At 33.6% G+C, this 15,271-nt stretch overlaps 2 protein-coding genes across 3 annotated transcripts in view; one reads left to right on the forward strand and one right to left on the reverse strand.

The window, feature by feature from the left end:
* The window catches only part of LOC119837668 (lysine-specific demethylase lid), a 29,044-nt gene extending 17,901 nt beyond the window's left edge, over positions 1-11,143 (reverse strand). For both annotated transcript variants that reach the window (XM_038363389.1, XM_038363390.1), the window contains exons 1-14: positions 10,730-11,143; positions 7,562-7,639; positions 6,631-6,769; positions 6,114-6,283; positions 4,198-4,408; positions 3,555-3,709; positions 3,143-3,304; positions 2,763-2,879; positions 2,398-2,509; positions 1,952-2,088; positions 1,549-1,655; positions 1,180-1,332; positions 622-733; positions 255-449 (exon numbers count right to left, since the gene is read on the reverse strand). In XM_038363389.1, the coding sequence (XP_038219317.1) occupies positions 255-449; positions 622-733; positions 1,180-1,332; positions 1,549-1,655; positions 1,952-2,088; positions 2,398-2,509; positions 2,763-2,879; positions 3,143-3,304; positions 3,555-3,709; positions 4,198-4,408; positions 6,114-6,283; positions 6,631-6,769; positions 7,562-7,639; positions 10,730-10,936 (2,055 nt within the window). In that variant the 5' untranslated portion in view covers positions 10,937-11,143. The remainder of the gene's footprint in view (positions 1-254; positions 450-621; positions 734-1,179; positions 1,333-1,548; positions 1,656-1,951; positions 2,089-2,397; positions 2,510-2,762; positions 2,880-3,142; positions 3,305-3,554; positions 3,710-4,197; positions 4,409-6,113; positions 6,284-6,630; positions 6,770-7,561; positions 7,640-10,729) is intronic.
* An 896-nt stretch (positions 11,144-12,039) lies between these two features.
* Positions 12,040-15,271, forward strand: part of LOC119837590 (calsyntenin-1) — a 166,692-nt gene continuing 163,460 nt past the window's right edge. Inside the window, exon 1 of the mRNA XM_038363238.1 lies at positions 12,040-12,285. Within this exon, the coding sequence (XP_038219166.1) occupies positions 12,201-12,285 (85 nt within the window). The 5' untranslated portion in view covers positions 12,040-12,200. The remainder of the gene's footprint in view (positions 12,286-15,271) is intronic.

The following is a 15,271-nucleotide window of genomic DNA, read 5'->3' on the forward strand; positions in this document are numbered from 1 at the left end:
TAAATAATCAAACATGAATGCACTGTTAAAATGTACAATTTTATTTCATATTTTACACACCCCTTCTCAGACAAGTAATAAATTCAGGACGATAATACGTATGATTTAAACTATAATAACAGATAAGGATCCATCTCTTTTCAAACAAACAAGCACATTGCGGGCGAACACGCATTAGGACTGCAAAGAATCTCAATACAATCTCCCCCCTCCCCTTTGCGCCCTTAACTAACTAATATCAACCCCCCACTCACCCAGTCCAGCAGCGCCTTCCGGAGCTTGCGCTCGTCGTGCAGCATGGTGCGCATGTCCCTGTAGGCGGCGAGCGCGACGGTGAGGCTGAGCGAGTCCGCCTCGAGCGCCATCTTGCACACGAGCTCGTCGTGCGAGAACACGCAGTAGCGCCGCAGCGTCGAGTAGTGGGCTATACACTCGCGCCCCATTTTTAGCTGGTGGATAGTAATAAATAATCAATTAAGCATAGCAGCTAGAGTAACACATTTAAAAAAACATTACAAATAGGTTACTTATTATATGGTATATTCAACTTCATGTTACAATAACAAAATCTCCTTCGAGGTTATCAAAATGACCTGACTTAATCAAAAAATAAAAACTCACCCAGTCGGCTGGTGTGAAGTTTACAGCCTCAGCGAAATTGTATCCTTGATTGAAACCGGCGTGATACGCTCGCGGGAACGTTATCACAAACTCGCCGGCATGTTGATCCGTTCTGTAACAAAGATATTATTAAGCTTATTAACCAACAGAAAACCTCGTTTTAATACCTGTGAATATTCAATTGTAGCATGAATAAAACTAAAATTGAATATTCGCTATATATATAAATAAATATACATATACAATGACTATTGAAGAGCAAATCTTGATAAAGCTGAAACGATTTTCTATTCTTAAAATATTATGCAATTTTTGTGTGAATTAATTGATTTCAAAGATATTTTCTTTGTCTATCTGAATGTCTTATAAAATCCACATACTAACGGTAGAATTAGTGAATGAAAAATTATATAATTGATACTGAAAACAAACAATGTTACATAACAAAACCAGATATAAACTCCCCCTTCCGACTATCATCAATATGATTGATGGTGACAATAAAAAGGCACTCTTTAATGTATTTTGTCTTCACAAAACTTCCAAGAAGATACACACCTGTAGACCGGCACTCCAGCCTTCATCAGCACATTGGGGTTCATGATGGTCACGAGCTGATGGAGCAGGTCTGGTTGGAGCTGGAACAGCTCCGGGGCCTCCGCTTTCATCGCCGCTTCGAACTGCTCTGCCTTGGAGCTGGGCACTCCATACCTGTGCATCCAAAAATCTCAGATATTGGTTTAACTTAAATTTGAGTAAGATATTTTTCGTTTATATCAAATTCCCAACTATAATGTTACAAATATAAATGACTGTTTCTGAGACAAGTCAAAAACATCCAATTTAGCAATAAAATAGTAGTACAGCAATTATATATAAAAGCATTAACTCGTTTTACGATATAATTTATCACAAAATAAAATGTACCATGTTTTCGGTTCACCCCAATGCAGGTAATTGATTGAATAACTCCAGTGATCCTCATTGTGCCAGCAGAACGTGGCGAAGCACATACCGACGTATAGCCATGGGACCTGCATAAAAATATACATTTAAGAATACAGTTTGGACAGTTATCATTATGTAAACGTACAAGAGTCTTGTTTGTAAAGCGGTTAATTAAGCTGCATATTGAAAAGGGGACATAGATTCGCTCCCAGATGAGACGGGAAGGCAAATCACTAATTTTTGCTTAAAGTAAAATCAATTAGTCAAATGATACCATTAATTGCATGGCGTGTATTTTGTATCTAGTCTCATACTTTGCTAAGAGATATAGAAAATTTGTAATGTGCAATTATTTTATTCCAATATAGAATAATCTCCTCACCTTCATGCCAGAGATGTCGGCATTGATGTGACCAAGTACAGAACCTTCCAGAACTGGCAGGTTGTTTAAATTCCAACTGGACTCAGCGTATTGCTGCTCACCAGGGTATAAGTGTGCGCTTGACTTTGTTGGGAAACCTGCGGACAAAAATATACATTTAAAATTTTTCTTATGGACAAACGGAGCACAGGTTGGAGAGATTTGTATGACCTCTATATTACAAGGTAGTAAGATATTCCCTTTACTTGATATAATTTTTGAACATTATAAATTAGAATCGTAAATTGATCTAATTGGTCGAAAGTATGATAAACAGCATCTGCAAATAATAGCTTGTATAAAACAAAAATCTTATAATGCAGCATACATGTATATTATAAAAATAAATCCACATTTAGTTTTTTTTTGTTACTATATGATATCAATACAATAAATCAATATTTTACCTGATCCATGGTCCATAGAATGCAGATCAGCACCATATTCCACCGTCACGTCTTCGTCAATTGAAGACACCACCCGCCAGAACTCTCTCTCGACGGTTGAGGTTGGGACCATCTGTTAAATTAATGCAATGTATTTAATGTCATGAAAAAAAAATTATATGTCAAAGAAATATAATGACTACAGTTGTACTTAATTCCTATGTAACAGTACAATTCAAAAGCGCTTTTGTAATGAAATTACATAAATAACTTAAGATTTTTAGTTTTAGTTTAACATGAAATGTTTGACCTAAAAATTTGATATTGACTTATTCTTTCTTAGTCCTTCTCATAGTTCATTAAGTACTCATAACAAAAACACTCACATGCACAGGCATATTGAAATAATCCGATTTGAACTGATCAGCCATTTCGCCAAACTGCTGTAGCGTGTACTCCCGCGACGCCTGCTCGAAACCGAACGCTTCGGTTGGCTTTGATACCTGTGTGTTAATATTATAACGGTTTATTAAATTGTGTTATTTCAATTATGAAGGAAATTAATTGATAAATAATAAGCAAAATTTAAAAACCCAACAAAATGAATTGAAATTTGATGATGAAATGATGATAATGATGATGATGATGGTGATGACGATAATGACTATGTTGATGGTGATGGTGGTGATGACGCTGATGATGATGACGCTGATGATTATGATGATGATAACGATAGTGGTGATAACGACGATGATGACACACTCACCTCCTCAGCCAAGCAGACGGGACAGCGCCAGTCACCCTTGGGCACGTCGGCGAGCGGCGGCACCAGGCAGAACGTGTGGTAAGAGTCGTCGCAGCCGTCGCACAGCAGCATCTGCTCCTCGATATCGCCGCGCCCGCATATGTGGCACATGTACTTGGCCAGCTGGATCGGTGTCAAATTGTTATATTAATAATAAGAAAAACATATATAATGTACACATACAACAAACGACGCAAGCATGAAAGAACAAGACCTTAAAAATGAACTTCCACACACGCGCAAAACAAGGGAAAGCTGCAGAGACCAACTAGCCCAACTAGACCAAATGTGACCATATCAAAACCGGTAAAAATAGTATGCATTTTTTGTGTTTTAGTTAAAAAAAAAATAAAAATAAAAAACCCCTCCTCACCGGATCATCCGGGCGCGGCGTGGCGCACGGCGGCGCCGGCGTCACCGACACGGTCATGTTGCTCAGCCGGTGCTCGCGCAGGCGCGTGGAGCGCAGCACGCGCGCGCGCGCGCCGCAGCTCGCCGCGCTCGACATCCACTTGTTCTCGCGCGGGCCTGCCGGCCGAGTGTCGACGTTATTGCTTGGCGCATAGGGTGGGTTTTTGCATGCATAGCTATTATACTTGTGTTTGATTTTACAACTCTTTTTTGATAACCCTGTGGCTCCCATGAAACCACCTATGTAATATTAGCCATTATGTCTAGTAATATTGCTTTTTCAGATTTTTTCGATTGTCTTAAAAATAACTTATAAAATAGGACTATAGGTTTGTTATAATGTATCATTTCTGTTTTAATCCACAACAATGTATGAAATTAAAATAAAATTCCTACTTTTATTCATTGTATTAATAGGTATGATGTAACGTAAAAGAACTCTTTCCTATACCATTGTAGAAAAACTTTATTAAGCCTTGAACATTAGTTACAACAGTTTGCTCAAATAAAGAATTTCACTTGGTAATAAAACTTACAAAGTACAGACACAAGCAATCATGTATGATCCATGCCTCTCCGTAAAAATGAGTATACAAACAACTCACTCCGCCTAGTCTCAATGGGTTCCTCCTTGATTGGCGTCTTCTTATCATCAGCGCCGGGCAGAGCGCCCTCCGTATGGCTACCCTCCGCCGGCTCGGGCTCCGAGCTCTTATAGCGGCGGCCCGGGGGCGGAGTCGCCGCTGGACCCTTGCTCGCTGAACGGCTGCGGGCATTTACCTTCTCCGGCGTTTGTTCCGTTTTCACTTCGATTTTCTGGTATTTGAAAAAACAAAAATGTGCATATGTTTATAAAAGAATTAAATTATGTTGAAGAAACTAGTTGAGTAGGCTATATTTATGTACCAGGGGCAAATCCAGGGCGGACTACTAGTCTATCATAAATACAAATGACACGAGTAATATACTATACATTTACACATACAAACACAAGTTTCTTAAACAACATTATGTTACATGGAGAACTCCTACTAATATTATAAATGCGAAAGTTTGCAAGGATGGCATATTTGTGTATGTGTATGTGTATGTTTGTTACTCTTTCACGCAAAAACTACGGAACCGATTGCAATGATTTTTCCTTGACCTTTGACCGCCTCCTTGGTACAGTGGTTAACGCGTGAATGTAGAACCTAGGGGTCCTGGGTTCGACTGCGGGTGGGGACGCACAAAAGAAAATGTCTCGGTCTGGCAGGACAAGGCTGATCACCTACTTGTCCATAAAGAAAATTGATCAGTGAAACAGATGTATGTCATCTGCCCCAAAGGTCCCCAGTAGGGGACACGAGATTTCACTTTTTTAATCTACATTTTTCTACAGAAACAAAGACAAAACAGCCCATGTTCCACTATATTTGTAATTGAAACAGTGGCATACGCAATTAGCATTGATAGTAATGTTTATTATTCTTGACATTCATATGATTGAAGCATTTTAAACTCAGTATTATAATTTTTCATACAAAATCTTCGAATCAGATAAAAATACATGCTACAATTCATAAGATTATCTGTACAAAAGTTCAATGAAACTATCAATCAATAACAACAAGCATGTATATGCAACTCGGTATAATCACACTTGAAGTAAATGTCACAAGTCACCTTGTAACATACTAATTATGTGATTTTCATATAACTACCAGCTTTGATAAAATATCGTAAATAAATCTGCAAAGATGCAGTGTTATAAAAGAAACGTTATGAGCAATGTATAATAAATAAACAACCGTTACAAAATTATTAGCTTTAAAAATTATTACGCTTCAAAAATATTATGCAAATATATAAAATTAGAGTGTTTGATTTAAACAATATGTATAACAGTTAATTTTATTATTTTATTTAAATAAATAACACTATATTGGTGTCATTTCATTTAGCCCATATCTCTGATTGAATTGAATTTTGACCCACTGATGAAGAATATCAAGCTCAATTTACCCACAAATTACATTTCTAGGGTTAAATTGCTGAATTCGGTCAAAATACATGTGTGTGTTAAAATTTAGGTCGATCGAAGGTATGGGCTAATATAAATTGAATTGTGAAACCTGAAGGAGGCCCTGCGTTCCTGTAATGGGAACAAATATGAGCTGATGATGATGATGATGACAGTAAATATGCATGCGAGAATCTGAACTATAATTAAAATATATATACCCCATATTATCCAAGTACAAAAAAATACTAAGTATACTTTAAATAAGTATAATATCGAATATCACTACACAGTATAAAACGAAGTCGCATTCTCAGTCCCTATGTCCCCACGTAAGCTTAAATCTTTAAACCCACGCTACGTATTTGATGTGGTTTTATTCATAGACAGAGTGATTAAAGAGGAAGGTTTATATGTATAATAAATATAAAACTACTTTGATTTTAACGCGTGCGAAGCCGCGGGCAAAAGCTAGTTACCATATAAAAAAAAACAGAAAGAAAGTCACAATGTACTCACAGTCTCTTTATTGTCACCGACCGCTCCATTATTCTTGAACACATCATATGGATACAGGATGCGTTCATAGTGGCTCTTGAGTATTGAGCCTATGCCCTTGCCCTGGGGGTGACCCATGCGCCGGGCGATTTTCGACCACTTCCGTTCCGCCGAACATACTTCAAACCCACCTGAGGAAAAACATATCTTGTAATGGAGGATAATTAATTATTTATCTACTTTTTTAATACTACATGCTAGTAATGAATGAGTAATGAAAATGCAAATTAGCAATTAACATATTAATTACACTGTAGAATAGTTTGAAGTCGATTGTAATTTCTCTCTCTATTTCTATTTCTATATTATATATAATTCTGTTCAATGAATAAAGGCAAAGCTTTTCATCATTTGGAAATAAAACTTCTTAAGTCCGATTAACAACAAGTGAAAGTACATAAACGAAAAACCAATAACAAAATATGCTTTATTAATATGTACATATTCATTAAATATTATATATTTGCCTTCTACTCACCAGCCTCTTTAACAATTTTGTGTAACGCATACAAATCCAGCGGCTTCCTCTCAACCGTAGGTATCTTCAATACTGAGCCCTGTAGTTCCCAGAATTTGATAATTTGATCCAGGAAATTTAACTTCACCCGTGTGATAGCCTGTATATGATTGATTTTTATTAACAAATGCAACTTATATATACTTTTAACATGGTTTAAAATTCATATTCATCAATTTATGTAAATTAAAAGACAAAGTAAAAAATACATTTAAATATTTTTAACATGAAATTCTTCCCAAAAAATTGCGTAACAGATTATAGGTAAATGCTAATAACAATAAAAGTGAAGTTATAAACAACAACAAAAAACCAGTAAAATATATAACAGAGTTATCTCTAACAAGATGTGTATATTTAGAAATGTTTAAAATAGTTTTAGCTTTACATAAATGACCTAATATCAATACGGCTCATAACTCTTGCGAGATTATGAACACTCTTAGTACACTTAGCAGATTTCCTTTTAAATGACTAGTGTTACGGCTGATTATAAGTACAATTATATGGTTTCATGACTTGCAGCATGAAGTATGTATTTTACGAAAATATAATAAGTCACATTACTGTTAAATAGTTCGGAAAAAAACAAAAAAATACTAATTTTTCCGAATGCATGTCAGCGCCTAAAGTAACATTAACAGATTTTCATAAAACAATTATTCAAAAGTCTAGTTTTCGTGTGAAAATAAAGATCCATTTTAATGAATTCTAAACTGATTCCAAATCTGTAAATTAAAATACAGATCAATACAACTTTATTTAAAACATAAATGTGTATTTACACAGAAGAAAACAAAAAAGAAAGAAAACATTTACTATATTAATTATTATTTATACATACTATGATACAGTAGTTTCCATAAATTTTAATTACTGAATGGCTCCTTACCTCTAATTCATTTAATCGTTGAATCCTGGGTGTAAACCGTAGCCTGTCTACATCAACCGCAAATGGTGGCTGCCAATGCTGTAAAAAATATCACAATATTGTCTTGGTTGATATTTGAGTGAAAACTTATATACCTCTAACATTTCTCTAATAATGTTACACATCAAAAATAAGTCTAACAAGCATTTTTACACAAATATTTTAAATTCACACTAAAACTACGCAATGGATTTTGACGAAATTTTGTACACATACAGGGTAGGAGCTGACTTGGGTGATAGGATAATTTTAATTCCGATAAAATGCTCCCTTGGGATAAAACAGAAATCTTGATACATATCTGGGCGGAGCCAGGACAAGCGTCAAGTAGAATATAAATTACAAATTATACAACACTGTGATGTGAAGTAATCATTAACAATATAACACAGACCAATAATGTTAATCACAATTCAAGAATATTCTCATCATACATTTATAAATTAAAAACAATACTAAAATGTATGTAATAAGCATTACGCCTACAAAAAAGATTATGATTATGATACCAGTTTTAATAAAAACAATTGCAAAATAAAGGTTAAAACAGTTAATTTCTGAATTTTAGCACTCTCATTGAAACCAAAGGGATTAACGGGACAATAGATATTTGGCCAATGTTTGTTAGGACAAAATTACCTTTTATATACTTATATCCAAATTCTTGTTGATTCAACTTGATAGAAACAACATTCTGCGTCTATAGCAGTTTAATAAAAACTATTATTAATAGTACATACTATAGTTATAGAAATGCAGATAAATAGGTGTGAGTTTGAATTAACATCCAAAACAATAACACATTTAATGATAAAGCTAATACAAACATTTCTGGCACCTTATAAATAAATAAATCAAACTTGACAAACAATTTACAATTCTCAGTACAAGATTCTTAGGATATTTTTTATGTTTTAGTCGAGTACGCTTCGTCACAAATTGGGCCAGCTCGCACTGGGGAAGTACCACACCCCCACAGAAGACCGGCTTGAAAAAGCAAACTGCTGTGTTTTGTTCGGTGAGTGTGGGAGCTGGAGGCCCATATCCTATTCCTTACTCTTCCTACTCCTTTCCTTTATTCCTCTCTTCAATCCTTTCCCAATCCCTTTCCAATTTACTGTCGGCAATCCATTTAAAGAGGTGTAAGGTCTGCATTCGACCTTACACTTCTCCAAATGTTCATGGGCGGTGGTAGCGCTTACCATTGGGCGACCCACCAGCTCCATTGCCGACTATGACATATATGTATATATATATTTAACCAATTCTATTGACACTCACTGTGAACTAAAAAAATATAAGAAATATATAGGTAAATTTCTAGCAGGATTGTGACGTAAGCTGGAGAGTTAAATATCATTGAGACTACTGTATGTACTTCTACTTAATATACTCTCACATGAGTACTATTGAAATGAGTTTTTCCATTTGAGACAATTACAATGTCATCTACCTAATATCTTTTGCTCTTTTTGACTTAGATCAAATACTGTGAAATTTATATTAATATTTTTACAACCCTTTGCTGTAAATGCATTTTTACTGTACTGTGGAATTAAGATTAACAGTTGTTAAATACATATAATAAAGAATGCAATCCTTGTTCTATTTTATTTAAAGAACATATCTTAAGAATATCCTCTAACACAATTTGTAAACAAAAAATACAGGTGGCGAATGGTTAAATAAAATATATAAGGTAAAAGACATCAATATTTTTTTGTTGTCATAAACAAAATTATAAAAAAAGGATAACTTTACATGCCACAATATTCACCGTTGCTTCTCCTGGACATAGAATTTTGGGCACAATTGAAGGTGGGATAGTAATTTGAAATAGGGCACAATATAATTATAAGTTTACACAATAGGCATTAATGTCAGAGCTATTGCTATAGCTATAATGAAACATTTTCAGTCTTTGTGTCTCAAATGTTCTTAATTGTAATGTGAAACTTTTTATGCTATGTCTAAAATGTTACAACAACAAAATACAATTAAGTAATTTTAATAAACAACCAGTTACTTATGTTATCTTAAATTCTTATAAATATTATAATATATGTAGCAATGACTTTTTATACAACTATTATACTACATACGCACATGAATGTAATTTTTGATTAATAGATTTGTGGATATGACTACATTAAATAATTAATTGACATCTTAGTGTCTTTATGATAATTTTCCTTCAAATAATAATTTAAACCAGTACAATAATTTCCCTGCACAAAAAGTATACTTATTTTAGTACTGCAATTTCAATATGTCAAAATATATCTTATTTTTATTAAATCTGTCAAATTATGACTACAGTATTGCATTTGCTCTTATTGCACAATGGATATCAAAATTTATACAAACTAAAAATGAAACATAGAACATGTTCATTTCATGTCTCTTATTCTGACTGTATGTAAGCAATGTAATCACTTTGTGAGACTTATATAATGTATGTATATACATTTGCATATATACAAAGGAGCACTTGAACTGGAATCTTATGCAGGGCATATGGTACACTTTAAGTCTTACAAAACTTGGTTATATGGGAAAATTATAAATTCTAACAAATATAGTTCTCAATTAGGTCCAAGTATATGTTTTATCATTCAAATTGCTTTACGAATATATAGAAACCATTTTGCATTGCATTACATGGTTGAGTTCTAAAATATATTTTTGTAAAATTATATTACACAAAGGAATACATAAATGATATCAAAGATGCTTTTTTATGAAAACCGAGTTGGCATTACTGTTATTTGCGACGATATGTGGTCGAATGGTTCTTTTTTTTTATCAAAACTATCGTAGGCAGAGGGCACAATACAAAATGGCAACCAGTTTATACCAACAATATGCAAGTGCATTTGACGAAAATTTTATGCACTGAAAACTTTGTATCAAAACATTATTTGAGACAAAGATGCATTGTACAGAATAAATGAAAGAATCGATATCTTCGATAACACAAAAAATATAAAGACCTGTTAGCACGGTTGCATCATAGATGTTTTAAACGTGCACAAATAGGGTTATAAAACTGAGCTGTATGCAAAATTGCACTGAAAACTATTGAAAAGACTCAAAAGCTTTCGATTAATGACAAAGAAAATAACTTACCGCGGGGGGTTTTATTTTACAAATCCCCGACTTTTCAGCTATTGGTCTTATTTTACTGATGTACGCCAGAGGATCCAAGAACTCTTCAGGTGTTGGTTCGAAGACAGGGGCTTCTGGGGGCACGGTGAATGTAAAATTATCTGGTTTCATGGGGGACGCCGAGTCCCCCATACTAACTTCGACATTAGCTTCGTCACATTTTCCCATTTTTGAGAAAAACCTATGCAGTTCTCACTATTTTAACAAAAACTAACACTTTAACATTATCCAACGTTAAGGAATGAATAAAGCACGTCCACAAAGAAAAAGTAACATGAAAATTTGCCTTTCCATAAGGAATCTCAAAGAAATAATAATTGAAATTATCACCAACAAATAACAGAACCCACTTGCACGTCCGCCATGCAAAATTGAACTTTCGAAACTCTAGTATTGCCAGTAGAAAATTTGTACATTTTTCAATGAGTCAACACATCGACCTATTTGTTGTTCAAAATACAGATAAAATATTTTTGGTTTTTTAGTTTCTACATGGGAGAACATAATATATTCTGATAGCTATTGTATCTGAGGTTTTGTTGTTGTCATTAGTTAGTCTAGCATTATAAATTTGTAGTGTTATTGTGGTTATCACATTAACTCAAGAAGAAACTCAGGATAGGCGTTAGAAAGAAAATAGGTCCTTGAATTAAATAGTCCATACGTAGAATTTAGAGAATCTTACACACGGTATAAATGAAGGTATATAAAGAAACAATATAAAGAAAGATGAAATGAGAATAGGATATATTTAATTTTCATTTAGAAAAATTTGATAGTATTCAGATTATAGCGTATACTTTGCTGCATCTCGAGCGATTATTATTTGCGCCAATGTAAGCACATTCACACACCGTCGTTAATTTAATCGCGTCTGGGCCCCGTGCGGGTATCGCTCTAGTTTGTAAGAAGCTTTATACTTTATAAATTTTGAGTTATTGATACATTTTCCGTATAAATTTCATTAAAGAATTTTTTTTTATTTCAACTTTTATGTTGAAAAACCTGTAAAATTATATAGGTAGTGTAGTCTAGCATGAGCATGGATGAATTAAAATGTAGTAAGTTGTATTTTCAATAGAATTTTATAGATTGAGCTTACAAACATTTTTTAAACAAGAAGAGTTTATAAATTTAAGACAAACTCCTATATGATACCTAAGTACCATATGACGTGCCAGATAAAATGTGCACGTGTAGACGTGCCTTATATTATCACGGTCTTGCCATACGCAAAAATGTTACAAGAACACAACAGCGCAGGCTCGAACACAATCGATGAACACATCCGTCATCCGCCGCCATTTGCCAAAGGAAGGTTGATCGCTGCCCTGAGGTGCAGCGCAAGTGTCGTTGGTTTGACTATGTCGAGTGCATAATTTGTTTTTTTTTCGATTAAACTGTGAACTGAGTGCGCAAAAAATCAGTTAAAATGATTGTGAGGTTTTTGAGCCTTCTGTGGGTCGGAGTTTTCCTGGCTTCGGCACACAACGGTGGAGGAAACAACGACAATGAAGGTAATTCTAACCCTTCTATTTGTTTTTCTTTTAAGCTTCGCCTTCGCCTGATGAGGATACAATTTGCATATTTTTTTATTTATAAACCATGTCACCGAAGAGTTATTGTAATGATGTCATTAATTATCATTGAAGAATATATTTTAAAATTCCCGCGATACATCTGAATATGCATCGGTGCTAAAATGACAATAAAATGTTGCATAAATATTAATTTCCCGGCTTTCGAAAATAAGTTTATGGTGTGCATGGTTTTCTGAAGAAACTGGTCGTGTGGGTGTTAGGTGAACCGGATTGACCACTTCTTATACTGCATACATGCTGACGACGGTGACCCGGTGTACCTGTGGGCGTACGCCTTTTGCAGTTGATTCATTTTCAATACAGTATATTTTGCAAGACGTGAATAAGAGGACTGTTAAATTTATCTGGTAGTCATTTACTTAGTAGGTCACCAAAATGTTGATAAGTACATTGGTGTATTTTTACAACAGCTTGCTAGATATAACAGAGAATTATTTTATCAAACGAAAATTGTAAATGGAATTCATCTTTATATGTTATATCAATATATAGTCCTCACTTAAATATGATATTATATTTGATTTAAGTCAATAATAATATAAAATTACGATAAAACAAAAAACCATACATAAATTACAATAACTAATGCTAATTTTTCTCATAGGCCAAATTTTTTTGAAGACATGAACAATCAAAGCAATCAGAAAGCATCCAATATTTTTAACAAGACCAGTTTCCAAGATATTCAAGTTGAATGAAGTTATGGAAAATCAATTAACATTTGTATGTAAAAAGAAATGTGTTTTGTAACTATTTAACACCTTATGATCAATTCTGTATGCATTTTTTGTAGTATGATAGGTAAACAATATGTTCTATTGTGTGAAAGATTGAAGGAAACCTTTTCTTAATCAATAGTTAGTTAAAATAACATACTTTAAATCCATTGTGTCTTCAGAAATCATAGAATTCACAATGTATTTAAAAATATTTTAATAGTATGTTCATAGTTTAATTGTTAATTTAATATCTTAATAATTAAATAATTTATAACATTCAAATTTTTATTTCTTTACTCAAATTTAGTTCAATTCAAACAATTCATTTATAGATAAATTATCATGTAAGAAGTTTTCATTAATGTCTATAAAATATGCTGAAATGTTTTGTTTTTTTTTTACTAGGTAATGTAGTGTCACAAATGCTCTAGATAAAATGATGTCATTGTATACTTTGAAATAGGTGTTAATATTTGTTTATAATATAATATTGTGATTGGATTATAAACAAATGATTACATAATATACAAGCAAATTGAATCTATCATTTTTTTTTATCCAAGTGACAAGATTTTGCATCATATAAATCGAAAGTTGCTTTCTCTGTCCCTTTGTATGCTTAAATCTTTAAAACTACGCAACGAATTTGGGATGGTTTTTTTTAATAAACTTAAAACAAGAGGAAGGTTTATATATAATAACATCTATAAAAGTACTTCGATATGAACGCGTGCGAAGCCGCGGACAAAATCTAGTAGACTACAAAGTCAGTATTCAGCATTCAACCAATTGTATTTTAATATAATTAAATAACAAGTATCATAAAAATATCAGTAGATCATAAAATAGGCACCTTGTAAGTGTCGTTAAGTATAAACTGCATTGAAATCATTTCCTCAATGTTACATGTATCAAAGAGCTCTCATAGGACAATATACATAAATATTATGTATCTAATTGTTTAACAGTCATGGCCGAACGTTTATTCAATCAGCTAGATCATAATAATGAATGTGCCTATGATTCACGCTATGTCGTCAGTGTGGCTATTATTCTATAAATTTTTTCGCGTTTAAATTCGCAACGTAGGTGATCGCATTCGGTGTTGCCAGTAGCGCGCACTGTAAATTAATGGCGCATTAGCATAATTAACCTCTCCAGATGATGTCCAACGGAAGGGGCTATAAAACACCGCTGGCTTCCTATAGATTAGCTTTTCTAAAAATATAATCAGCGCTTTGAATATTTTATAGCGCATTACGGAGGTTCGAGTTGTATGGCGATATTCCTAGATAATTACACTTCGTATAGAATGGTAATCCTGTCGTTAAAGTTGAAATGTTTCCTCTTTCCTTCAATAGCTTTTTGATAATGATTTATGGATAAAAACGGAGATATGTATAGGACTCCTTGTTTGTTAATGCGCTTTATAAAGAACTCGAAAAAAACACGAAAGTAAAGAAAGAATAAAAAAGAAAGATAAAAACGCAATACAATTGGTAGATATAATATTTTCTTAATTTGAGTATTGTAAGTTAGTTTGTAAATGGCTCATGTAAGATATATTTTATGTAACCTACGATTCTATATGGGATTAATTAAAGGCCGAAATGCGATATTCTGTAAATGTTTAATTACGTAAATCAATTAGTTGCCGTCGTAAATATATCAACGTGTTCATTATCCTCACTCGATCTTGGGCTGGAATAAGTTTAATTAATGTTACTCTCCTTTCGAATTGAGCATAAACATGGTGGTTTAGTGTTTAAGTAAAACTTACAAATGTACGTAAAACCCGGCCACGTGCGAATCGCGCACCAGGGTATCGTACAAAGCAGTTTTTTATTACGTAATCTGGATTATATTCATACTCTTTATAATTGTTCCTTTAGTTTCTCTATATAACACTTTCGTAATAAAATTTCAAAGGTCTGAGTTCACGGGAAGTACCCTGTAAGTTGCGAAAGAAATTCGAAATTCGAAAATTTGCAGCATAAAAGGCTGTATCTTTTGATTGTGTTCGCTTAGAAGTCAGGTTTTTCACAGCTCCAACGGAAAGTAGACTTGGGCATTTGATATGAAATCTTGCTTGTTACTTCCACGCGTTACTGAGAAAAGGGTCGACAGACAACAAAGTGACCGTATAAGGGTTCAATTTTTTTTTTCAAACTGACATACGGAAC

Source organism: Zerene cesonia, chromosome 28 (assembly GCF_012273895.1).
Source record: "Zerene cesonia ecotype Mississippi chromosome 28, Zerene_cesonia_1.1, whole genome shotgun sequence".
In the NCBI taxonomy this organism is placed as follows: Eukaryota; Metazoa; Arthropoda; class Insecta; order Lepidoptera; family Pieridae; genus Zerene; species Zerene cesonia.